The sequence below is a fragment of the Chelonia mydas genome, chromosome 26, assembly GCF_015237465.2.
Source record: "Chelonia mydas isolate rCheMyd1 chromosome 26, rCheMyd1.pri.v2, whole genome shotgun sequence".
Taxonomy (NCBI): domain Eukaryota; kingdom Metazoa; phylum Chordata; order Testudines; family Cheloniidae; genus Chelonia; species Chelonia mydas.
The window spans coordinates 5,877,250-5,903,504 of NC_057859.1; the positions used below are offsets into that span (position 1 = coordinate 5,877,250).

Consider the following 26,255-nt stretch of genomic DNA (forward strand, 5'->3'; position numbering starts at 1 on the left):
GCATAACAGTTAGAAAACACTGCTGGGCTTAGTTCCGGCTTTATTACTGTCAACACTGATTGCGTATAGACTGGTGCCAACTGCCTTTTAGGGCCCCTCTGCCCCTCCCCTGTAGTGCTACAGATCTTGTAGTGAGGAGAGCCATGTAAATACCAAGAGGAAGCGATGAGCCTTACCGCACCTTATTACTGTGCTGTTCTCGCTGTTTAAAATGATCTCTGTGTGAATCAGGGGCCTACATTTTAGAGCAGGGGTAGGCAACCTATGGCACATCTGCCAAAGGCAGCCCGTGAGCTGATTTTCAGTGGCACTCACGCTGCCCAGGTCCTGGCCACTGGCCCGGGGGCTCTGCATTTTAATTTCATTTTAAATGGAGCTGCGTAAACATTTTAAAAACCTTATTAAATCTACCTACAACAATAGTTTAGTTCTATATTATAGACTTCTAGAAAGAGACCTTCTAAAAACGTTAAAATGTATGACTGGCACGCGAAACCTTAAATTAGAGTGATAAACGAAGGACTCGGCGCACGCTTCTGAAAGGTTGCCGACCCCTGTTTTAGACCATCATTGCTGTCCATTTATCACTGCCCTTTGGAATATGTGCAAATGTCTCCCAAATTTGCTGTAGGGGATGGAGCCCTGTTCTGAGAGTGACTCCCTCGGCAGGGATTAACTTCATCCTATAGCTTGTTCCTGCTAGTGTACGGTGTCCTTCTATGGGCTTTTCAGAGGTTAAACAAACACTCAGCTATCTGGTTCTCTTGCTGGCCTAGATCTCTGAATGGAGATTGAGTTCCACCTGCTGGAGTTACACCCGCTGTTTCTCTTTAGAATCCTATTCCCCTCCTGCTAAATTCTGAATGGTGGCTTTGCAAACATGACCAGTCCCTGCTGCTTTTTGTGGTTACTTACCAGAACCCCCCTTGGGGCTGTAGCAGGTCTGAGCAGAGGCGATTAGAGGCTGCAGTTGATGCCTTAACAACACACCGCAACAAAACATGTTCGACTTGCCTCATGCTGTTCCACTGTATTGCTGGTCCAAAAATGACCCTGCTGCAGGCAGAGCTGCCAGAACAGCTACATCATATACCCGCAGGCCCCGTCCTCTCACGTCTTCCTTTTTAGGATCTCCAAGCACTTCACCAATCGTGATACGTTCAGCCACTTGGTGTGCCCAGTTTGCAGATGAGAATCCGAGATTCATAAGCATTCAGTAACTTGCCCAAGGTTACCTAGCAAATAAGTGCCAGGGCTGGCAATAGAACCCAGGAGTCCTGACATTCTGCATTTGGCTCTTCTCCCTTTGCAAGAGGGCTTGTCTAAGTAGTAGAGGTCATCCTGTGCATGGGGTGGACCCGATCCTGTGTGGTATGGGAAGCCCTCGCTGACTGCTGGAGAGTATGCCCCCCTTGCACAAGGCGACACAAATAGATACACGGCTGCTCCTCTGGGCTCGCGGGGACTCGATCAACATTAACCTAGGCCAGGCACAAAGGAGCACACGAACCCAGGTGCTGGAGGGCAGCAGCAGTGGCTGTCACGTGTGCCCTTCCTGGAGGCATCTGAGGGGGGCCTCCAGTTGCTTGCTGATCTGATGGGGGTAGCGACGGAGTGTGGCTTTTGAAATGTGTTGATGTACTTCACGAGCGTCCTCAAGGGAGACGGGGCCAGGTCAAGTCCTGCCGCCTGAGCCTGCTGCCAGTAAGCCCTTGGAAGGTTATGAGCACGAAGACCGAGGGTAGTGCTAAGCCAAACAAGCGATGCAGGGCCCAGCTGTGGCATGCTTTTCTTATCAGCTTTCCTTTCACCTTGTGAAATCTAGTCAGTTACCTTCAGCTCAACAACATATACCCAGAGCTAGATGGCTTGCTTACTGCACCTTATTACTTATTAATTTTTATTATTGTTTAACATGTGCTGTTCAGCGCTTGCCCACCCTGGTGTCTTAAAATGCTTCTGCTGCATCGATTCCATTGGATAATGGTGAGTTCATCTTTAAATACCAAAGGAAGAACTTTCCCTGCAGATCAAGTGGTGTTCTGAGCCTTCAGCATGTACATAAGCTCGATTAGGCAGGTACCTGTACAGATGAGATATCAACAAGCAGACCTAGCCCCCTGCTTGCACTCTTGTTATTCATTCTGCCCATTGGGGTATGCTAGGACATCCAGGGGTTGACTTGTTTTCCTGGGGTAAAACATGGAGTTAGCCACGCTGCCTGCTTATACATGCCTAGTGCAGCCGCTTACTGGACCTCAGTCCCCTGCGAGAGCTTTCTGCTTGAGTTATGGAAAATCAGGCTGGACAGAGCCCTGGAGAATATACCATAGGGAACCATACTGCCTTGGCCTGTGGTGCCATAGACAAGGTGTAATCTCATCTGTCTTTCCCCATCTCTCATTTCTATGGTGCTTTCAGTGTGAAATATGAGGCCAGTGACTTTGACTGCAGGCACTAAGCCAGTGGTCCTGAACTATAGATAGCAAAACTTGCCTAGACTTCAGCGATAGCGGGAGAAGGCCCCATAGCCTAGCCCGGGCAGGAGGACCTAGGCAGAAGCAGAGTAAAATAAAGGGTAGCATGAAATCTCTCTCTCCCTGCAGGTTCCTCTATAACCCCCAGCACAGTAGAAAATCTGAGCCAGAGCTGATGCAGGTACAATTTATTTTTCTGTATTATTACTATTCATGAGTATAGCATGAGTAAACAAAGGCCTCCAACCAGTGACTGGCGCCTCAGGGGCCCAGGTGTGGGACACATACAATCTAAGGCCTGGTCTACACTTAAAACTTAGGTCAGCTTAGCTATATTGCTCAGGGCTGTGAAAAATTTCATGCCCCAGGTAAAGTAATTAAGTTGACCTAACCCCCCAGTGTGGGCTTAGATAGGTTGATGGAAGGATTCTTCCACCAACCTCGCTCCCCCCTCTGAGAGGTGGATTTACCACAGTGCTGGAAACACCCCATCCATGACTGCAGCAAGTGTCTGCGCTGTAGAGACATAGCTGCAGCTGTCACTGGTCGTGTGGACATGTGCTAAGTCGGGGAGCTCAGTGTAGGGGAATCCAGCAGGCACTTTCCCGGAGTTGGAAGTACTGTATTATAATCATGGCTACTGTTAGAACATGCTATGTGCCTATATGGCTACGTTTCAGGTATTGTTTTCCCTTTCCTTAGGGCATCAGCATTGTTATGGCTGTTTTAAAACAGACGGGACCCTCCTCTCTTCTCCAGTGCCCCAGTCCCTAATAGTGTTTTCCCTCCCCGGCTCATTGCCTCCATCCCCTCAACCTGCCCATCTCTCACTCACTTTCCCCCATTTCCCTCCACCCCCTCCCCCCAAAATCATTCAGTTATGTTGGACAGAATAAATAATGAGAAGGGATAAAAGCCCCACCTGCATCAGGGCACTGACTCATGGAGGTCAGGAAGGAAGCCCACTCACAGGTAGGTTATTGCCTAATTAGCAAGGGGACTTTCTTGCACCTTGCTCTTGAAACAGCCAGTACAGGTCATGTCAGAGCCAGGATACCGGGATACCCCTGCTCAGATTTGGTCTGGCACTGCCTCTAGTCTTGTCTGTTTTCTCCTCCTCACTAGGACGGGGAACTTATTTTTCTGAGCCTCCTAAGAACATAAGAACGGCCACACTGGGTCAGACCAAAGGTCCATCCAGCCCAGTGTCCTGTCTGCCGACAGTGGCCAGTGCCAGGTGCCCCAGAGGGAATGACAGAACAGGGAATCATCAAGTGATCCATCCATCCCGCCATCACGCCCAGCTTCTGGCAGTCAGAGGCTAGGGACACGCAGATTGCCTCCCTGACCATCTTAGCTAACAGCCATTGATGCACTGATCCTCCATGAACTTACCTAGTTCTTTTTTGAGCCTATTTATAGTTTGGGCTTTTCCAACATCCCCCGGGAACAGGTTCCACAGGTTGACTGAGTATCGTGTGAAGTACATCCTTACGTTTGTTTTAAACCTGCTGCCTATTCATTCCATTGGGTGACCCCTAGTTCTTATGTCATGAGAAGGAGGAAATCACACATCCTTAGTCACTTTCTCCGCCCCAGTCATGACTTTATAGACCTCCATCGTATTCACCACCACCCCCGCCCCTGGTAGTCGTCCCTTTTCCAAGCTGCAAAGTCCCCATCTTTTTAACCTCTTCTCATACGGAAGCTGTTCCATCCGCCGACTCATTTTCGTTGCCTGTCTCTGCACCTTTTCCAATTCCAATAGATCTGTTTTGAGAGGGGGCGACCAGAACTGCCCACAGCATTCAAGCATTCATAAATCCTTAGATTTATACAGAGGCACTATGATATTTACTGTCTTCCGATCCACCCCTTTTCTGATGGCTCCTAACGTTGGTCGCTTTTTTGGCTACTGCTGCGCATTGAGCGGACGTTTTCAGAGCCTCCTCCTCTTTAGAGCTGGTTCCCTGGAACTTGGTGCTCTCCTTGGAGATCTCCTTTGCACCATGGAAATTCCCCCAGGCACCCACCCACGGCAGCTGCCTATCCAGCCTAAGCTTTAAAGCTGCCCCCTGCTGGGAGTCAGAACTCCTGGGTTCTCGTCCTAGCTCTCCCTCCTTGGGGAAGCCACAGACTCTCTGTAAATTGGTGATAGCATCACTGGTTTAGGTTAGAGACCCCTGAAATCCCTGGGTGAAAGCTAAAGCTTAATATTGTGAATGCAATGCCAGGCGAGTGAGTGCTGTAAGAGACATGAGCTCTGTGCACCCGGCTTTCCCTGCTGGAAGGGAATAATATCTAATCAATCAGGCCATGCCTGCATGCTCCTAGAGCTGTCCGGCTAGCACCGTGTTATCTAGCAAACAGGAAACAGTCGAGCTTTGTTGATTCTGTCACAGTCTGTGTGTTAAATATTTATCTGCGACCGAAGGACGGTCCGGGCTCAGATCAGCAGGAGCAGTGCAGCGTGAGGGCGAGCGAAAGCTTGTACTTTGAGAAGGAGGATCGCAGGGCGAAGACCGCTCAGCAAGCAGGAGCCAGGCAGGTGAGTGGGGTCTGCACAGACTTTGTGATGACCCTTGTGGATGTTAGCCGGTTTGGTGGGAGCTCTCTGGGTCAGCAAGGCATGTGACGACGTGGGGCTGTGTCTGTGTGTCTCCAGCTACAGAGCACTCTGAAAGGATCATTCACAGGCAGCTGCTCTTTCTCCTTATGGCGTTGTATGTGCATTGGGTACAAAGGCCACCAGCCTGTTAGGAGCTGAATGCATGTCATTCAGATCTCATTGCAAGGGTCATTTTCAGTGAGATCTAGGGCAGTGGTTCTCAGGCTTTCCCATTCTGGGACCTCCCGCATCTAACTGGGATCTCCCCAGCAACCCGCAACCATTTAGCAGGGAAAGGCAGGGTTGGTCAGAACCCCTCAACACGTAACTCCCAGGCTGAGAACCCCTGGTCTAGGATTTAACCTCTGGGCTTGATGAGATGAGCTATTTACACTCCTTGCCTGTGTAGTATAGAGGAAAATATACTGTTTTGATGGAAGATGGGCTAGAGAGAAATGGGAGAAATTCCACTAGCAGAGACAAGGCCAAGTTCTCGTCCCTCCCTGTGTTACCAAGACCACCAGTGATTGTTAAATCTCACACAGAGGACTGTAAAAATCCAGCTTGTGTGTCACTAGTTACGCTGTTGCTTGCTCTTTGCATTTTTCAGTGTTGTTATTTGCATTGTGGTAACTCCTGGGAGCCCCAGTCATTGACCAGGAGCGCCCTGTGCTGCGCGCTGTACAGACAGAACAAAAATACAGTCCCTGCCCCCCAAAACATAAATGAATCGTGATAACTGACTAGTCGCTTTCCTAGTCAGTTTCTTCTGACCCTGCTGCGATGAACTCTTTGCAAACTTGGCAGGGGCCTGTTCACTTAATGAATTTATTTAACTATCTCCTCTGGAATTTAAAAATGGGGGGGGAATCCTGGGAGTAGTTCTGTTGGTCTGAAGTTTTGTGAAACTTTTTTTTTTTGTAACCAAATCTAATTTGGGGGGATCAGATTGGATCTGACAACGTCTGCTTGCATGTTAGAAACGAAGGCCCCAGTCCTGCATTGCGTTCCGTGTGAACCAATCCCTGCGCCCACATGCTGTCCTCCTCACGTGCCTGCTCACTGCAGCCTTGAGGTTTAACTTGTTGGCACTGTCTGTGTGCTGTGGAAGGGGAGTGGCGGTGGCACAGAGCCTGTTATTAGCCTTTTCACTAAGATCGAGTCCGCTATGACCCACAGCGGGGATCCTTGCCCATCTCAAACGACTGTGATCTCGCTATCGGAACATCGTGACTGACTGGAATCGGTGGTGCCTCTCGGCCTGCGGGATTTATCTATTGTAGTAGGCCTGTTCTTTTCTGATTCTTCATTTCTCATCCTGTGTACTCCCCAGCCTCATCTCCTTTGGAGGAAGGCTTTTCTTATATGGTGCTTTATGTTTGCAAACCAGCAGGAGGTGCCCTGTTAACTCTTCTCAGGGGGAGGAAAATGAGTTCATTGTTTAAACACACATACTCACCCCTCTCCAGCAGGTGCCTGAGTTTCTGGCCAGTCTTTAATTGGCGGGCTTTGCTGGGGAAAGCAGCTTTCAGTCTGTGTGTATTCAACTCTGGGCTACATGCCTTCGGTAGCAAGAATGCCCACTGCGGCGCTGGACCAGCTCTGTGCTAACTCCCCTAGATCTTTCCAGACCCTGAGTGATTTGTGCCAACATCAGCTGTTTATACTCTGTCGGCATTAAAGCAATGGACTGGTGCTCAGTTTCTCATGCAAAGGCAACGTGGAGTAGTGGGGGGACAGGAGGTGGGGGGTCTGCTTGAGCCCGGGTTCCATTCTCTCTTCCAAGACGCCTCTTTATCTGGATAGCGCGGATGAGATAGACCCATTGAGGGAGAGCCCAGCAGGCTCTCGCTGCAGAGGGGTTAAAGATGAAAGAGCAGGGGGCTCTGGGAATTCAGCCACAGCCCGTTCTTGTGTGCCCGAGGCTCTGGATCATTGGAGGAATGTCTCAGTTCTCTGACAAAAGGAAACTAACCAGTAAGGTATTGTAGGTTGCTGAGCTGACTCCACTTTCCAGAGGCTTTTCACCCCCTTGCACAGAGTGGCAGCAGCTTGTCGCTGAGGCACTAGCTGGGAACTCCTGGGGGATGGGGCTATTGGTAATAAGTGACCCGAAGCAGCGGCATGTCCCCCCTCCAGCTTCTACACACAGGGGCAGCCAGGGGGCTCCGCACGCTGCCCCTGCCCCAAGCACCGGCTCTGCAGCTCCAATTGGGTGGGAACCACAGCCAATGGGAGCTGTGGGGAGGGTGCCTGGCCGCGCCTCCGCGTAGGAGCCGGAGGGGGGAATATGCTGCTGCTGCTTCTGGGAGCTGCTTGAGGTAAGCGATGCCCAGAGCCTGCACCCCTGACCCCCACTCACATCCTGACCCCCTCTCACATCCCAACCCCGGGCCTGAGCCCGGAGCCCCCTCCCATACTTTGAACCCCTCAGCTCTACCCCCCAGCCCAGAGCCCGCTCCTGTACCCCAAACCTCTCATTTCTGGCCCCGGGGGGGAGGGAATGGAGCAAGTGGGGGAGGGGCATTGGAGAAGGGGTAGGGCCTCAGAGGAGGGGCGGGGCAAGGGTGTTCAGTTTTGTGCCAGTAGAAAGTTGGCAACCATAGTGCGGAAGGGCAGCCTGAGAGCCAGTTCGGCCGCTATTCCCAACTCTCCCTCCCCTTTGTAGGAATGTTGATTAAAGGGAAGTGCAGGCAAGTGCCTTGTCGCCTTCAGCTGCCCCGCTGGATTAATCCCTTCCTCCTGGAGATCCCCCTTGCTTTTACTTCCCTAGAGCAGCAACAGCGTGGAGTCTGCCCCACCTCACAGGACTCTGGTTTCAGCGACGGGGGCAGATCAATGCTTCATCTGGACAATGCGGGGTCGGCTTTGCCTGCTTAGGGCACAAAATAACTAGAGCTCTCAAGTCAGGGCCTGGGAAGAGCAGGGCTGGGGAGGTGTTGCCCCATTTCCTGTGTGTGTGGTGAGCCGAAAGGGCAGTGGCTGTAGTCAGAGAGGAAGGAAGGCCCAGACAGTGCAGGAGAGAGAAGTGGAGATGACCACGATGTGAGGCAGGGCTGGGGAGCAAAGCCCCTTGTGCATGCCCAGATGCACAGCAGTGCCGGTCAGTGCTGGGTTAGTGAAAGGGATGCGGGGGTCAGAGCTGGGGCGTAAAAGCCACTGTGGCCTCCAGGATAGTGCAGTCAGGTGCAGGGCTGGGGAATGATGCCTAGAGCGAGGCTTGGGTTGGGGGAGAGAAGGGAGGAAGGACTGAGGAATCCTTGCAGGAGTGCAGTGCTGGGATTAGTGGGATCAGACAGAGCTGGAAGGAAGGTAAGTCTCCTGCTTTGCCTAAACCCCTGGGAACTAAACCCGGAGGCCACTTCCCTGTCCCCTCTGGCCACAGCGACATGCTAAGGGAGCTCTGTCCCGGGGTGGAGAGGGACGTAGGGCTCTGTGCAAGTCACCATTGCTTCTGCATGGGCCTGAGGCTGCAGCTGGGCAGGAGAGGGTGGGGCTTCCATTGGGGGGCTGCCAGGACACTGGAGCAGGAAGCAAGAGATTAAAGCATTGTCTAAACAGCCTTCGCCGCTGCTCAGCTCCTCCTCCAGCGCGGGACGCTCGGGCTCGGTCTAACATACACACGCCGGGGATGGACCTGGCTGCTGTCCATCCTTTAGGGCTAGAGCTGGGTTTCCAGCACAGCCCATCCACAGTCCGCTCACCTTTAGGGGTCTGCAGAGCTCGCTGTGGCTCGTGCTTCCAGTCACATGGCACGGTCCCTCGGGAAACCTGTCTCTGCCTTCCCTCTCCAGCATGTGCTCCTGTCCACGAGTCCCAGATGGCATGATGCCCCCTGAGCATCAGGCTGTCCAAGGCTGGGGGGGGAGGTTTAGCTCTGTGATGCACCTGTGAAGATTTGACCCCAGGAGTGGCTGCATACCAGCAATGCAGCGCACCCGCTGTACAAGAACCAGGGCAGCTCCCCCTGCTGTGTTTGAGTCCCCAACTACCTGCCATCACCCATCTAACCAAATCCCTTAGAGCACCCCTGCTCCCAGGGCACGGGCCCTGCTTGTCTGCCCCAAGGCTCCTTGCCTGGTGCATGCAGCTCTGCAATGGTCAGGGGCTGCATTTGTTCCCAGCCTCCATTCCCCTCCTCCCCAGTTTGCCCTACCCCCTTGAGTCCTTTGTTGCTGCTGAGAGGATGGAGGTAGCCGGAGAGACACCCAGGGGATTGGGAGGAGCCGCTTCTTCCCAGATTCCTGTCTCACCGCTGGACTCGGGTTGGGGCTGGGAGTCGGAACTCCTGGATTCTACTCCCAGCTCTGGGAGGGGATTGGGAGTCTAGTGGCTAAAGCGGGGGCGGGGGGTGGGGCTGGGTATCAGGACTCCTGGCTTCTATCCTGAGCTCGAGGAGGGAGTGTATTCTAGTGGTTAAAAGAATAGATGGGGTTCTGCTCTTGGCGCTGGAGGCCGCAAGCTCTAGTGGTTAGAGTAGGGGATTGGGAGGCAGGACTCCTGGGTTCTATTCCCACCGCTGCAGAGTTCTTTGGAAGGGCCGGCGCGCTCTGCATGATGTATGTGCCTGGCAGAGGGGCACCGCAAGCCGCTGTAATGGAGGGGGCGCTAGGACCTGGCTCACTGCCCCTCTCTGCATGTCGCTTGGACAGCTGGTTGCAAACACCCCAGCATAGAAGCCAGGCTCATCCGGACCAAAACCAGAGGAAAGACACGAGATGAGAACCTGCCTGTACAATAGCTGCAGCCAGTCATGCCTGGTCGTTTCCACTCCATGACCTCATCTCTTCCCTCCAGGGAGCTGGGCTCAGAGAGCCATGAGCTGGATCATAAGGCTAAGAGAGGCTGCTGCCAAACTCCCACTGTGCACCAGGGATGGATCCCTGAAATAACCTCACAGCCAGTTCAGGGGAGCAATGGCCCTTCTCAGCTCAAGGAAGCAGCCCGCCTCCCCCCCCAGTTTATCCCACCCAGCCTAGTCTCTACTACCCCCACTTCTCTTCCATTCCTCCTGCATGCTCCTCCTCTGCCTTGCTAGACCATCTCCCACACTCGGGCGATCCCAGGGTGGTCTGCAGAGCAATGGTTTCGCGATGGGGACTGCGCTGCCCAGTATGCCGTCCACAGCATATTCGTCTGGCTTGCAGCAGCGGATGGTGAGATGAGAAATGGGCCGAAAGCAGAACCTTTGATCCAGCTAAAAGAAAAGGAGGACTTGTGGCACCTTAGAGATGAACAAATTTACTTGAGCATCCAGCTGACTCCCCTCATCCCATCTCCTAAGAAATGTGGCTTGGATACAATAGAGGCTGGGTGCAAAGATGGAGAATGGATCCAAGGTGAAGAATGGATCGCACGCGGGTGGGGTGGCTAGCCCCGGGGCTAGTCCCTGGTTCAAACACAGCCCAGGTCAGCAGCAACTGCAAGCTGTTCCCTTCTGGGGCCCGTGTGTGAAATGAATTTGTCTCAATCCAGCTCCTAGCACGAGAGGCGTCCACAGCACCAGTGCCTCAGCAGAGGGCGCTGGAGACTGGCCAGCCTCTGTCGGGACTGACGCAGGTTGCAGGGAGCTTGCTCTGCTGCTTCTGGGGCAGAGGAGAGACCGAGGTCTCCAGGCTGCGGGGCTGGCAGCCTGTCACAGACTCTTCAAGGAGCAAGGAGAATTGATCAGGGGAGTGAAATATGCATGTTGGAAGGGCATGCATGGCCAGTGGGTGTGTCTGGCAGAGGCTGGCACCCTACCCCTCACTAGACTCTGCATGGGGGTGCCAGGGCACTTTGGGAATATGCTTGTCTGTACCCGTGTGTGCACATGTGTTTGCATGCAGGAATATGCACATGAATGATCGCTAGTCATGTATGCCTCCATATGTCTCTAGAAGTGCATGTGTGGTGGGGGTGCACGACTGTCTCCATGTCTCTGTGGATGAATGTGTGGCCCTAGTGTGTACGCTTGCGTGTGAGAGCCCGTGAGTTCTCAAGGCCTTCGTGTTGTGTAACCAGGCTGAGTGAGCCAAGCTCCGTGTGTGTGTGTGTGTGTGTGCGTGTGTGTGTGTGTGCAGTTCATTATTTCAGCCCTCTGGCTGGGCTCCCTCTCCCTGGAACGCGTCCTCACTCTGGAAATGTCACTGGAAACTCTGAATGGCCTTTCGCCGGCTCCGGATCCATGTTTGTTTTAATTGCAATGCTGCACAGTGCTGCCAGCTTTCCAGATAAGCCGGGAGGGACAGTGGTGGCCTGGGGAGGGAAGGGAAGGGAAGGGACAGACTTCTTAGGCACTCTGTGGGCAGGCCAGAGGGGATTTGCTCAGCTGCTGACCTTGCTAGGGTCACTAAAACCCCGGAGCAATGGGCAGCTTGTCCTCAGTGACTTTTCCCTGCAAATTCTCTGCTCTTCGGAGTGTGTCCCCTTGCGTCACTATCAGTCTCTGATGCTTGCTGGCAGGGGACATCCAGCCCTGGGAGAAGCTGTCTCAATCCCACAGAGTGTGTGAGTGAGGGAAGGCTCTCTCTGGGGCTTCCTTAAAAGAGGGACTTCTCCCATGCTGCGGGCTAGCTGCAGGAGCATGGTGCTCGCTGGCGGGATGCCCCTGGAGCAGGGAGGGCTAGCTTTCCCTCCATCCCCTGGTGTCAGAGGGCACGTTCCTTCTCCTCGGATTGTTTCCCCTCCAAGTTTGCTTGTTTTTCTGTTGTGTGTGTGTGTGTGAGTTGCTCCCCCTGCAGCTCGCAGCACGACTATTAGACACAGAATCCCACACACTCAGCCCAGCACTGCCCTCCCACTGCACCGTACTGCTGCTGGGAGCCAGCCCTTCGGACGCACTGCCTGGGCTAGCAGCAGGCACGGGACTCGGTCAGCGTGGACAGCTGCCACCCGGGTGCTGCTAACCGGCCTAGCGTGGGAAGTGCCCTGCTCTCTGGGGATGTTGGACGGAGTTCCTTGCCAGGCTCCTCTCGGAAGGTAGGGAGCTGCCTTCTCTCTCTGCAGTGTGTGTGTGTGTGCGTGTAGGGGGTGTGTGGATGTAGGGGGGGTATATAGGCCAGGACGGGGGTGGAGGGAGTGGAATTCTGATCACGGGAACCCTCCTATTTGTAAAAAGCCAAAGGCATGAAGGTTTTTAGAACAATCTTTATCAGACACCCCGTGCCCCCGGGTGGTGCGATTCGAGCCCAGCCTGGATTCCCTCCTGCACCAAACCCTGCAAACCTCAGCTCCCCACGGCTTTGGGGAGAGAGACCAGAGCTGCAGGTGGTTTGTGTGCAGAAGGACCGGAGCCATGGCACTGCCAGCCTGGAGCATGAGTACACTTGCAAACAGAGCTTCTGATGTCTTTTGCCTCTGCCTGTCTCATTCCTGGATTATAGGGTACGTGAGCAGAAGGGAATGGGGTCCAGTGGTTAGAGCAAGAGGGACTGGGAGTCAGGATGCCTGGGTTCTCTTCCCAGCTCTTGGGGAGGAGTGGTTAGAACAGGGGGCTAGGAGTCAGAACTCCTGAGTTCTTTGCTCGGCTCCTGGAGACAGCGTGATCTAGTCGGAGGCTGAGAGTCAGGACTCCTGGGTTCCTTTCTGTAACCGTGGGCAAGTCACATCTCCTCTCTGTGCTTCAGTTTCCCGCCTACAAATCAGAGATAATAATAATCCCCACTTCACAAGAGGGCTGGGAGGCGCCGTTTACTATTGATAATGGTGATTCCTGTGTTTCTAACATGACTCTCAGTGCGCCATGCAACTGAAAATAACAGCGCTCAGCATGTCTCCAGCCCAGCACCCTCTACCCCAGGCTGTCAAAGTGCTGCACCCAGAAACCACAACCCCCGTCTCGTTCTCGTTAAAAAGAACAGCCAGAGGCAGTGTAGTCCAGTGAGCAGGGCACTAGACTGGCTCTCAGGACACCTGGGTTCCATTCCCAGCTCTGCCACTGACCTACGGTGTGATCTTGGGCAAGTCACTGCCCTGTTACTCTGCCTCAGTTTCCCCTCCCAGCCTTTCTCTTGTCTGTTTAGGCTGAAACTCGTCAGGGCAAGGACTGTCTCTAGATATGTGTGTACAGCACCTGACACAGCTGGAGTGGGGGGAATATAGTTCTCATTATCCTTTTTTTGAGTCTTGCTAAGCTCTAGGTCTCTGTGATATCTGTGGCTGTGAGCAGATTTTCCTTTCATCGTTTATAAATATGCTGCCTTTCAGTTTCATTGCCCAGGCCTCCGATCATGTATCATGAGGAAGGGTAAAGAGGGGCACTCAATCTCCCCTCTCTCTGCCATTTAGCTACCCGCCCCTAGCCTGTCCCCTCTGACCCATCTGCTCTGTTAACTGACCCATCTTTGCAGTCTCTCTTCACACAGGAATCTCTCCAGCCCCCAGCCCCTCTATCTGCTCTTTCCTGATCGAGATGGGTGACCAGAGCTCAGCACTCCAGCTAGGGACACCCCATTGATAATGGCATCATAATAGGGTCGGCTCCTTTGGTTTGCTCTTTGGACTTACCCCTTAATTGGGCCCAGTATTGGTAAAGTGCTTTGAGATCCTTGAGTGCCAGTCCCCGGAAAGGAGCGAATGGTAGTGATTATTATGGCTCAGGGTTGAGCTGTCACATTGCAAGCTGTGGGGGTGGCGGCTGGGTGGGGAATGGAAATGTTCGAGGGGACGCCAAAGGGAAAAATGCTTTGCTGGCTCTCAGAGAGCTACGCAGTCCCCATAATTGCATCCAGACTCTTGCACGCCCCAAGCAAAGAGTGATGCAGGCTCTCTGCATCTGAGCCAGGCAGGGCCTGGATTTCCTGGCAGGGGTCTGAAGGTAAAGTGTCGGGCACTAATGTGAATAGATGCCCCCCCCCCCCGCCCCCAGCAACCTAGCTCTGGGGAGAGAGTTTCCTTTCTCAGAGTGAGGATTGCAAGGGGCAGATAAACGCACTGGGCTGGCACCATAGAGTTAGACTTTTGCACTGTGATAGAGAGCAGTGCAAGCGCTGGCTGGGCACGAGGATGGTGAGACTGGCGTGGGCACCGGCTGGGCATGGGAGCCGTGAGAGTTGAAGAGTACGTGGCTAGCTGCCCCAGGGTGAAAGCACAGAGAGGGGCCCTTTCTGCAGGTTGCGTTCCAGCCCGTTCCTCCTCAAACCTGGTGCTCCCCGCTGTGTGCCAAGCACCAGCGTTGCCTTGGGCACCCCTTGGTGCAGAGGCTTCTGTGCCAAATCCCCATGGCACCGCCTCACCCAGCTGCGTCCAATAGGATGGGAACGGTGCCCTCTACACCAGGGAGGGAGTGAGCCGGAGAGCAAGGACCCAGGCTGGGCCTTGGGCCGAGACCCTGGCCCGGGCTGGTTCTGGAGAAGGAATTTCCCCTCCTCCCCCGCAAATGCCTTTGTCCTGTGCTGTAACAAAGGCAGCCTCTACAGAGAGGCAAGAGGCTGGCAGGGCCGTGGGCGGTGCCACTGAATGCCTCAGGGAGAGAGGGGGACAGCAACTGGCCTGAGGCTGCAGTTCGGAGCCCGTCCTGTCCTCTCCGGCTCAAGGCGTTGGCAACCTGCACTGCAGGGCTCTCCGTGGCCTGGGGGTTCAAAGCCAGGAGCAGCCAAAGATCAGCAGCTGTTAAAGGTGAACTGCAAAGGGTTCATCGCTGCCCTCTCAGTGCCTGCCCGGTTCTGGTTGGGTCATGCAGGGGTGGCTGGGAATGGTGAGTGGGTGATGGGGACCTCATGGGAGAGTGGGGTGCAAAGGGGGTGGATGGGCTGGGCTGGGGAGCAGTGTTGGAAAGGTTATAGGAAGGGGTGCAGTGGGGTTGGAGGTGGGTGGATGGGGAGCAGTGTGGGGTGGTTGTGGGAAGGGGTGCAGTGGGGTTGGAGGTGGGTGGATGGGGAGCAGTGTGGGGTGGTTATTGGAAGGGGTGCAGTGGGGTTGGAGGTGGGGGGATGGGGTGCAGTGTGGGGTGGTTATAGGAAGGGGTGCAGTAGGGTTGGAGGTGGGGTGCAGTGTGGGGTGGTTATAGGAAGGGGTGCAGTGGGGTTGGAGGTGGGGGGATGGGGAGCAGTGTGGGGTGGTTATAGGAAGGGGTGCAGTGGGGTTGGAGGTGGGGTGCAGTGTGGGGTGGTTATAGGAAGGGGTGCAGTGGGGTTGGAGCTTGGGGGATGGGGAGCAGTGTGAGGTGGTTGTGGGAAGGGGTGCAGTGGGGTTGGAGGTGGGGGGATGGGGTGCAGTGTAGGGTGGTTATAGGAAGGGGTACAGTGGGGTGCAGTGTGGGGTGGTTATAGGAAGGGGTGCAGTGGGGTTGGAGCTTGGGGGATGGGGAGCAGTGTGAGGTGGTTGTGGGAAGGGGTGCAGTGGGGTTGGAGGTGGGGGGATGGGGTGCAGTGTAGGGTGGTTATAGGAAGGGGTGCAGTGGGGTGCAGTGTGGGGTGGTTATAGGAAGGGGTGCAGTGAGGTTGGAGGTGGGGTGCAGTGTGGGGTGGTTATAGGAAGGGGTGCAGTGGGGTTGGAGGTGGGGGGGATGGGGAGCAGTGTGGGGTGGTTATAGGAAGGGGTGCAGTGGGGTTGGAGGTGGGGTGCAGTGTGGGGTGGTTATAGGAAGGGGTGCAGTGGGGTTGGAGCTTGGGGGATGGGGAGCAGTGTGAGGTGGTTGTGGGAAGGGGTGCAGTGGGGTTGGAGGTGGGGGGATGGGGTGCAGTGTAGGGTGGTTATAGGAAGGGGTGCAGTGGGGTGCAGTGTGGCGTGGTTATAGGAAGGAGTGCAGTGGGGTTGGAGGCGGGGGATGGGGAGCAGTGTGAGGTGGTTGTGGGAAGGGGTGCAGTGGGGTTGGAGGTGGGGGGATGGGGTGCAATGTGGGGTGGTTATAGGAAGGGGTGCAGTGGGGTGCAGTGTGGCGTGGTTATAGGAAGGAGTGCAGTGGGGTTGGAGGCGGGGGATGGGGTGCAGTGTGAGGGAGGAGATGAGGAGGTGAGGGAGCACTGTAGAGGAAGAGGTTGATGGCTCAGGTGACCAGGTAAGTAGTTCTTGGATCAAGACAAAGGCCGTGCTCCAGTGCAGGGGGCAGTGTGGAGTTTGTATGGCAGCAGCACCGGCATGTTCGAGTGCTTCACAAGTGTTAACTCATTACCTCTCACAACCCCCTTGTGCCCTGGGGAAATAAATACTATCCCCATTTCACAGATGGGGAAACTGAAGAAAAGAGAAGGAACGTGACCGGCCCAGGGTCACTCAGTAGGTCAGTGACACTGCAGGGAAAAGAACCCAGGGGTTCTGGATCCTAGCCCCTTCCTCTAACTCACTGGACCCCACGACTCCTCCCTGAGCTTGGAGTAGAACCCAGGAGTCCTGGGTCTGTTGTATGTTGAGCAGCTCAGTACCTAAGGGGCAGTGAGGGTGAGAGGCTGGTTAAGGGACCTGTGTGCTGCTTGGGAAGAGCGGAGCAGCTGGAGAGACACTGGGACACATTCCCCCTTTCCTGCTCCCCTACCCTGGGTGCAGTGCCAGGCCCGGCTCTGTTTTATAGCAGTGACTCATCCCCTCAGCCCCAGAGCTGGTGGGTTGTCCCTCCCCTCTGGATTGTTCTCCTGCTCCAACACGCTGCTCCAGCCCCCTCTCTCTGGGCCTGCCTTTCTCTGCAGTGTTTGCACTGGGATGGTACTTGGCTCTGGAAATATTTGCACACCAGCGGCACTCCAAAAGCTTCACCCTCCCCCACCCCCACCCCCCTGCAGGGCAGCATTCTCCTGCCAGAGCTAAACCAGTGCATCGAGTTTCATCCAGCCTGAGGGACTATCCCTGGAGTCGGGGGGGGGGGTGCCCAGCTGGCAGGATGGGGGTGCTGAGGTTAAAGGAAGGGGTGTCCCCTCCCAGTAAGGGGAGCAGGGAGGTCAGAGTGAGACTCAAGGGGAAGGCACTGCTCAGATCTTGGTGCCAGGGCTCCTGCCCACACTGGTCCGGGAACAGTGAGCGCATGCCCTAGTGATGTGGTTTCCGTGCACTGGAGACTCCAGCTCCACACCTGCACCTCACCCCAGCAGTGGGGGAGACTTGGCCCTGTACCAGCAAGCAGACCCCCCCAAGCCTGAGCTGGAGCTGCAGCTCCAGGCACGGATGAGTTGGTGGCAACCTCAGATGCTGGTGGGGAATAACGGATCCTCCTTGTGGTCCTGCCCCTCCACTCTGCCCTGGGCATTGGCATCTGCGTACCCACCTGGGGTCGTCCCCTTCCCGGCCTCTGAGCAAGGCTGCAGGGAGGGAGCAGCAAGCTGGCTGGGAACAGAGAGAGAGAGAGAGAGAGAGAGAGACTGGTCTGCATTAAGGACCATGTCTGGGGAGAAGGCTTTTTGCTGAGACATTAATGCCCACAGGGGAATCCCAGCTGGGTTTGTTGGTGGTTGGAAGTTGGGGGCAGATCTGGCCAGAGTCTCTTTTCCTCAGGCTGGTTTCTTCCCTCTCCCTCTTCTCCCCGTCTCGCTCACTCCCTGCTGAGTTAACAGCCACAGTGCCAGAGACATCAGGGCCCAAGGATGCAGGATGAAACTGCAGGGTGGGAACTGGCAGCTGCATCTCCCTGTGTGCTGCCAGAGAGCTGCCAGTGTGGGCGAGGGAGATAAAAGAGACAGGGTGAGTGTGTGTTTGCGTTTAGGGCTCTACTAAACAGTGACAAACAGATGCAACCACAAATACTACAATGTTTTGGTGTCTGTTTCCGTCAGTTACTAATGGGGTTTTGGTTCTTCTCTTTTGTGTAGTACTGCATTGTGCACACGTACTCACGTACAGTAGTATGTGATCATGTCATTAAAGACAGGAGGGAACCTTTAGAGCCGCCACGCAGATGTCTGCTGCTTGAGCTAGCAGAGTGACCGATAGCAGTAATAGGCTGTCATCCTCCAGGTGGACCAGGACTCTTGGGTTCCATTCCAGGCCCTGGAGGGGAGTGCGCTGCAGCGGGCCCTTTCCCCTCCAACCTGTCCCAGTCCTGTCTCTTCTGCACCCCTGACTCCTCGTCCCATTCCCACTCTATTCACCTCGCCAGTCCCAGTCTCCACTACTCAAGCTTCTCATCCCCGTCCCAGTCTCCTTGCCCAGCCCTTCCCAGTTCACCCTTCAACCCCTTGGCTCCTTAAAGCCCCTGGCCCAGCCAATCCCAGTTGCCTCCTCCTGGCTCCTCATCCACTCACCCCCCGCACACCGATGTTCCCCGTTCCCACTGGCTCCCAGGCTCCTCGTCCAGTTTCCATATCCTCACTTCCACCTGGCTCCTTCTCCCCAGCTCTTTGTGCACAGTTATTTTAATCCAGCAACTACAGGGTTAATGAGTTGTCGCCCGCACATGTGCTGGGCTGGAGTCCCATGTGAGCGGCTGTGTTTCTGTTGGCTGGAAAAGCCTGGGAAACCGTGTATTTCCCCCTTAGGTTGCAAGGTTTTCAGGGCAAGGCTCTGTCTGCTAAATGCCGAGTGCTCTGTGGATGCTATATAAATAACACCACGCTGTTGCATCTGGTGTTCTAGCCTGCACCTATGCTTGCTGTGCCGACCACTGGGCAGGCAGAACAGGGCTGAGGGAAGCCTGCTGGCTTCCCGGAAAGAGCTGGTCAGTGCACCCCCTTGTTGGGACTGTGCAGCCCCTGGGGGGCCAGGGCGGAGAAGAGTCTGAAGTGGATTTCTGCTCCGTGCGGAATGGGCATGGCTGCTGGGGAATGGCGCCAGGTGTGTGTGTGGGCCCCCGGCTTCTCCTCGTCCCCTGCTCCGCGAGCCCACGGCCCTTCTGGCTGTGGTGCAGGGCTCCGTCCTGAGCAAGAGGGTTTTGGCGATGGGTCTGCGCTTCCCACTCCATCGAACTTAGCCTGGAGGTCGGGGCTCTCCTCGTCCCATCTCAGCCCCGCCTCCTGCCCGCCATGGACAGACGAGGGGCTGGAATCTGCCCACAAAACTCCTAGCCAAGGGGGGTGCCCCAGAGACAACAGGGGGCCCCCAATGAGTGGCACTGCCCTAATTGTGCTGGCTTAGCTCCATGCTCAGTTCTGCCAGTCGGGGCTGCCTCCAGGAGGGGACTGTCACCTCGCTGGCCTTCCCCAGGCTTGGAGAGGGACAGGGGTGTTGTGGTGCTTTTGCAGGTGGCTGCTAAGCCTGGTGTGGAGAAAATGGGGGGATGGGGGGGCTAACACGGGAGAGGTTCAGGGAATGGGGAAGGCTCCTCAAGAGGGGCTTTTCTGGGAACCCCACAAGTCCCGGGGCAAGCACCAGAGCAGGGCAGAGAAACCAGGCCCCACAGTGCAGGGCCAGGGCCCTATCTCTAGAAAGGCCGGGTGTAGCCAGGCGTCACCCTCTGGGGGTGCCCATCAGGCAGGGCCGAGTGACCCTCCGACTGCTCTGGCTGTTCCGAGCCCTCCCTGGATTGTTCCCCATGAGCCCCGGCCCCAGACACGGCCCCCTCCCTTCTGTTAACCCAGTGCTGCCCCCAGACGGCTCTGCCACTCCCACGATGGCAGAGCCCGGCAGCAGCTCCGACTGTAGCTTGTTGTTCAGGGCTGAATACAAGGCCGTGGCATTGTCATAGCAGCAGGGAATGGCCAGACACAACGTTCGCGCTGGCAGGGAAAGGAGGTAGGCGCTGACCTCGTGGGGGACCCCCACCAGTCACGGTGGCGGGGGGGTTTGTTTCCCAAGAGCGCAGTGTGCAGCGCTGACGGGCTGGCACCCAGCTGTGACCAGGATCTCTCTGGAGCTGGGATTTAGAGGCTCTCCCCTTCTGCCTCCCTCGCCTGGGGAGAGTTGTAGCTGGGAAGGAAAGAAACTGAAGCCATTCCAAATCCCATCCTGCCGCCCGCCAGCACTGTTGGATTCCCGCACCCTGAGAGCCCCAGTTTGCCTCTGCATGCAGGACTCAACAGGTTCCCAGGCCCTGATCCTGCTGTCTGTGGGGCCACTGCTGCTTCATTGGGTCTTGTCTTGCCCTCGGAGCATGATGTTGCAGCCCCAAAGCCCTGGCTGGCTACTGGCTTGGTGCCGTAGGCGCCCTCGCCAGCCTGAGTGCCCGGCGGCCCTGGTAGAGGCATGAGGCTGCCAGGCAGTGAATCCGGCCTCTGGATGGGGGTGGAATGAACAGGGACAGGCAAGCTGGACCCCAGTTTCCCGACCAGCGAAACCCATGTCTGCCCTGCCCTCCATCCTGGCTCAGGCTCAGGGCCGCGGCCACATCTCTTTCCCTCTGTGTTGCAGAGCCCTGCTGTGCTGACCCCCGGGCTCCACCCTCCCGCCCCGTGGTTCCAGGCAGCTGAGAGGCATGAGACAGCAATGGCGTTCCAGGCAGCCGGATCTGGGACACTGCAGCCCCGGAGCGTAAGGCGTTGATTCCCCTGAGCTCCTGTTGTTTTTACCATCACGGGGTCGATGTGCGAATAACAGGAAACGCTCCCAAGCGGCCCACGATGTGGAACTGGCTCCCCTGGGAAGCCTCTGTACTAGTCAGTGTAGCGAGAGCCATCTGCTGGGAACGGTCCTTTGCTGGGACAAAGCAGGCCCTAATAGATCTTGGCCTGGCAGCCAGGACTCCTGGGTTCTATTCCCGGCTCTGCCACTGACTCCCTGTACGCCTGTGTGCTCCAGCCACACCGTACCTGCTTGAGGTCTCTCCCCCCTCGCTGCACCTGTCACCAGGTGCTCAGTGCTGATGGCACGGGGCTGCTCGTGGGCGGGCAGTCGGATTGGGGCGATGGTGGCTGCAAAGCGAGGTGGCGAGGGAACGCCTGCTCAGGAGTCAGAGTGTTGGGCCCCTGTCCCTTCCCAGCTCAGGGCCCCGGCGGGGATGGCTCAGGGGAGTCCCATCTTCGTTCCATACACAACAAACACAAGGTGTGGCCCCCAGCTCAGGAAATGGAGGGAGGAGACTGTAGGGCAGGCCTGAGAGGCACCAGCAGAGCTGTTTGACGCGGGGAGCTCCCGGCTGGAATAGCAGGAGGGGCTGAGGGTTGGGATTGCGGGACCCATGGGAGCCGGGAGGGGGTCCAGAGTTTGAACGGGGGTGGGGCACTGCAGGACAGGACCGGCAGAGCTGGGCTGGAGACCCAGGGCTGGAACAGGACGGAGGGGCACTGGCTGGGTGTTGGTGCATGGTGGTAGAAACGTGCCCAGCACCTGGCTGTGTCAGCCTCCTACTCTCATCAACAGTGAACTCATTCCTGCCCCTCCCACAGGTGCGACCCCTGGAACCTCTCCTGCATGGCTGGGGACAGGAGCCTGCTGTGCAGAAAGCACTGCTCCTCGGCAACTTCTCTCTTCCCGCGCCCCTGCAGGGGACATTCAGGGCAGCTGGGAATCCCCATCTCTGGGAGAGACACGGTGCACATCCAGCAGGAGCAGGGGGCAGCGGCTGCTTTCCCCACAGTCTCTCCTCTCCAGCCCCCCATGCCACGGCAAGGGGTTGCCTGAACCCTGAGGGGCCCCAGGGCCCCAGCTTGAAAGACCTCGTCCCATCCCACTTCCAGAAGAGGGAATTCCTTCCTGCTGCTAGGAGCCCGGCAGCCCCCACGGCCACATCCCCTCAGCCATCCATGTGGGTCCCGCTGCGACACAGAGGACCGAGGGTGAGTGAAGCCTGCCCTGCCCTGCCCTGCCCTGTCTGGAGTGATGGCATGCCAGCCCTGGGAGCTGGGGGTGCTGCTTACACAGCATGGGGAGAGTGGTGCTGGAGTCAGAGCCACCTAAGCTAGCGGCCCTGCTGGGTCTCTGTCCCAAAGACAGTGGTTGGGGCCAGATGGGCAGTCCTGGAGATTGACCTCACAGGGACAGCCCAGGCTTCCCCCACACACTGCCCCACCCAAGTGCCTCACCCCGACCCTCAGGCCCATTCAGCCCTTGGCCCTTCCCCGGGGCTGCCCATGAAGGGGGTGACTGATGCCGATGGGGACGGTGGCCTTTGTGTTGTAGATGCTTCGCCCACTGGACTGAGACCCACCCAACCAGCCTCTCCCAGGGGCCGCCGAGCGGTCGTTGGACAGCGATGGGTTTTGGTGCCGGCCAGCCTAAACCAGAGTTGAACCGATGACCTGGGGTCGGAAAGCTCAAGGGGGAGTCTCTTTGCTATGCAGTGTTGGGGCCCATGTCTGAGGAGGGATGGGCAGGAGACACGTTCAGCCCCCACTCGAAGTCCAGACTCCTTCCCCACCTGTTGTTGTGTGCGGCTAGTTCCAAAATCAGAGAGGGGAAACTGAGGCCTCAACTTCTCTGGCACCTGCTGCCTCCTAATCACCCCAGCACCTGCTCCCTGGCACCCAGTGTGCTGTGACTCCTCTGCCCCTCAGCTCCCCCATGCCTGCTGTAACCCACACTTCCCAGTGCCCTCTGTGCCCTGACCCCTGACTCCCCTGCATCCAGACTCCTTCGTGCCCACTGTCTGGGCCCTGCTGCACCCTGCATAGCAGAACCATGTTGTTTCCCTCCCCCATAGGTGCCCGTGATCCATAACTGCGGCTCCAACACCCTGAATTTTGAGTTCCGTGACACGTCTCCCCACAATGGCACTGCCGAGCCTAGGAGAGCTACCCCCAGGAGCTCAGGTAATTCCAGCCAGGGATGGTGGCCCACAGTGCTGGGCTCAGAGGCCCAGGAGAGCCCCTTCTGGCTCAAAAGCCCTTCCAGCCAGCCCCGTTTCTGAGGACCATGGACCGTGTGACTGGAGGCCCAGATCTCAAGGTGCAGCTGTCTCAGTGCATCCCCCTAGGAGTGGCCGTCTGCCTGCAAGCCGGAGGTCCCAGGAAAGGGCGGAGCACAGAGCATTCTCAGGGGCTGAGAAGCAGGAGAAGCTCAAATCCAGGCCGCTCCCTGCGCCAGGTTTAGGCCCAGCTCCTCTCCCAGACCAGCCCTGACTAACGAAGCAGGGGGCAGCCTGGGGGAGCCACCGAGCTCAGCCAGCCTGGGGATGCACCTCTGGCAATGTGCTGGGGGCAGGGAGAGAGGTGTGGCCCCTGAGTGACAGAACGGATGTGCCCCCTTCTCGAGCTGGATAGTGCCAGGCATGTCCCCACCTGGAGCAGCCCATCGCCACCACAGCCCTGCCCCCAGAGCTCACAGAGCAAGGACTGAACCCAGCCTCGGATTCGCCTTTCCCAGCACTGCATTTAAAGAGTGGTGGGGAAGAGACACTGAGTGGGGAGCTGAGGCCTCCCATTAAAAATAATATGGCTGTTCTGGGTTCCCTGGACTCCTGGCCCCACATCTGGACACTTGATGTGGCAGTCTGTCTGTCAGCTCGTGTGTCTGTCCAGGGGACGTGGGCCTTGCTGTCAGTGGGGCTGCCATTGTGCTCACCACCCAGGCCCTCTGGCATAGCAGGACCCATAAGTCTTTGACTGACCATGCCCTGAACCCCATCTCTCTGTCTGTCTCTCCCCGCCTTGCTTGCAGTGAGCGACTGGTACCAGACCTGGCCTGCCAAAGAAACGAAGACGCTGAGTTCTCAGGCAGTGTCTGTTCCCCTCCCGGCTGGGTCGGCAACGAGCCCCCTGGAGAACGGCCCTCCGCCTGTGCCCCGCGCAGCCCCCTGGTCTGCCACCTGGACCAGGGATAGCAAGAGGAAGGACAAGCGATGGGTGAAGTACGACGGGATCGGCCCGGTGGATGAGACAGGGATGCCGATCGCATCACGATCCGTGAGTCCAGGGAGGGAGTGGATTTAACGGGCCTTTAGACACCCCACTGCTGGGCTGGGCTGCGGGGAAGGGAAGCACGTAGGAGGTGCTGGCCCCTCGCAGTCGGTGCTGATCCCAGTGCCCTAGTGCGGTGCAAAGGGGGCAGTGCTGCAGGGTAGGGGGCTCTGGAGGAGGCACTCTCCCCTTGCAGCCAGTGCTGACCCCAAGACCCTAGCGGGGCACAAGTGGGGTGGGAGGATCAGTAGGGGGCGCTATCCCCTGGGAGTCCATACTGACCCCAGTGTCCCAGTGTAGCACTAGGGGGCGCTGTGCTGCAGGAGGTGGCGTCTTATGCATACGAGTTAAATGCAATGTCCTGGCCATCATTTGACACCTGGCTGGGGCCAGGTTCCCTGCCCCCCGCCAGCCGTGGCATATCGACCCCGCTGTAGCTTTCCGCTCCCCGCTGGTCTCCTTGCTGCCGGGCTGCTGCTCCTGACGCCTTGTGTGTTTGCTTCCCATGGCAGAGCGTGGACCGGCCCCGGGACTGGTACCGGAGCATGTTCCAGCAGATCCATCGCAAGCTCCCGGGTAAGGTCACCTCCTCCCTCGGCAAACCTTGGAGCCGCACGCTGGGTGCAGGGGCCTTCCTGCAGCAGCTTGGCTAGAGCGAGGCCACGCACCTCTCATGCCCTCCCAAGCTTCCCTCCCCCCCCCCGCATGGTATGTAACGAGTCAGTGTCGTTCTGCCAGCTCCCCTGCCACATGTGTCTGTCCTTATCCTGGGACAGAGGTCAGGGACTGACTAATCCCCACCGCCCCACTCCCCTGCCCCTGTTCCTGGCCACATCCCTGCTGCTCCCAGAATTCCCATGGGCCTCCCCCCCGGCCTGCTTACTGGGTGGGGTGAGGGAGCCTGCCTCCCGGCAGACAGGGTAGGGAAGATCCCAAGCTGGGGTGCTGATTTCTGCACCCCCAGCGTGTGCCACGCCAGACGTTGCCCCATCCGGGAACCTGCTCACACCAATCTCCCTCCTCTTCCAGAACCGCAGCTGGACTGGGATTTCCACCACTGCGTGGGTAAGCATCGCAACCTGCTCGCTGGGGATGGGAAGTATCAAGTCCTTTAACATCGGGACAGAGAACAGGGCCTGGGGGTCCCCTCACCCCTCTCTGCAACCACTGTTCGTAGAGAGCAGGGCTTGGGGCCTTCCTAGGGACCACAGCTTCCTGCCCCCCTGTTCATAGAAAACAGGGCTTGGTGTGTCCATAGGGACCACAGCTCCCCTCACCAGTCCCTGCCCCCGTGTTCACAGGGAGCAGGGCTTGGGGTGTTCGTAGGGGAAGGCCCTCACCAGGCCCTGCAGCCCCCTGTGCGCAGAGAGCAAGTGGCTGGTGTTTCAGTTCTCTACACTCGGGGTGGAGTGTTGGGCTCTGGGATGGTGCCCTGTGGGAGGACACAATCCTTTGCCTGTCCCTCCAGGAGTCTGCGCCGCACCCCTTTCCGCACTGGGCACTGACCCGTTTGTCTCCCCCAGAGCCACGCCCTCCAGCGCTTGCACAAAAGGGCCCCGCTCCAAGTGGCTCCCCTTACCTGCAGAATGGCCTGGGCTGGTGAGTATAGACGTGGGAGTGCTTGGGGGGACGGGACATGCACATCTCTCCAGTGGGGAGGAGCAGCAAGCCAGAGGTGCGGAGGGGAAGAGCCAGGCCTCTAGGCTGGTATCCCTGCCCCGGAATAGATCAATGACTCATCGGTTCAGTGTCCCACTTCCTGCCACGCCAGATCAAATAACTGACCAGGCAGCTCTGCAATCTAACCTGGTGCCAGGCTGGAACAGACCAGTGACCGATCTAGCCAGCTATCCTGCCTCTGACAGTGGCCAACGCATGTTGGTTTAGAGACGAGTACAAAACCCTTCCTGTGGCACCCCAGTGTGCATTATCATCTCCTGTGAGGACATGCCTTTCTGGCCCCGGGTCTTGATCAGCTTGCACCCTGAAGGATGAGGACCAAGGGCCTTTCTAATCTGACCCTGGCTAAGGGTGCAGGTGCGGAGTCTCTTTGAATAAAGCGAGGAATCCAAATTTCAAACCACTGGCCACAGCAGCAACATCCTGCAGCAGCGTGTTCCACAGGATAACAGCACTGTGTGGAAGGAAATGCCACCTCATCTATGCAGGGTTTTCCTGTTCTTTGTGCCCAGACAGGTGTGTCCCTGCTGCAAAGGCAGGGAGGGACTGCTCCCCTTCCAAACAAACCCTCCACCAGCTTGGAAAATGAAGTTTGTTGGAGCTTCCCCCCACCACCACATGATTACACCCACCTGGTACCCAGCTTAGCCGCTGCAGGGCAAAGCTCCCCTGCTTCAGAAGGGTCTGAAATGATGGGATGGCTGTTAAAGGAAAAATCTTGGTGTCTTTACAGCCACTCAAGTGCCTCTTACAGCTCCCAGCCCTGAGGCCGGGGGTAAGGGCACCTGGAACCTGGGTGCTGAGCTGCCAGGGGCCAGGTGGGTTGCACTCCCTCCTCCGAGTCAGTGCTGATCCCAATGCCCCGGCATGGCCCTAGGG

General features: G+C 57.0%; 1 protein-coding gene across 11 annotated transcripts in view; it reads left to right on the forward strand.

Annotated features, from left to right (window-relative positions):
• Positions 1–4,890: 4,890 nt before the first annotated feature.
• The window catches only part of SORBS3 (sorbin and SH3 domain containing 3), a 36,607-nt gene continuing 15,242 nt past the window's right edge, over positions 4,891–26,255 (forward strand). The window contains exons 1-8 of one of the 11 annotated variants that reach the window (XM_037886313.2): positions 4,891–5,025; positions 20,275–20,394; positions 21,249–21,638; positions 22,502–22,610; positions 23,458–23,702; positions 24,209–24,272; positions 24,726–24,761; positions 25,220–25,295. In XM_037886313.2, the coding sequence (XP_037742241.1) occupies positions 20,350–20,394; positions 21,249–21,638; positions 22,502–22,610; positions 23,458–23,702; positions 24,209–24,272; positions 24,726–24,761; positions 25,220–25,295 (965 nt within the window). In that variant the 5' untranslated portion in view covers positions 4,891–5,025; positions 20,275–20,349. Of the gene's footprint in view, positions 5,026–7,886; positions 8,398–9,491; positions 10,495–11,345; positions 12,046–13,696; positions 14,683–18,595; positions 18,763–20,274; positions 20,395–21,248; positions 21,639–22,501; positions 22,611–23,457; positions 23,703–24,208; positions 24,273–24,725; positions 24,762–25,219; positions 25,296–26,255 lie in introns of those variants that run through there. The other 10 variants (XM_043536286.1, XM_037886308.2, XM_037886306.2 and 7 more) reach the window with 10 other exon arrangements.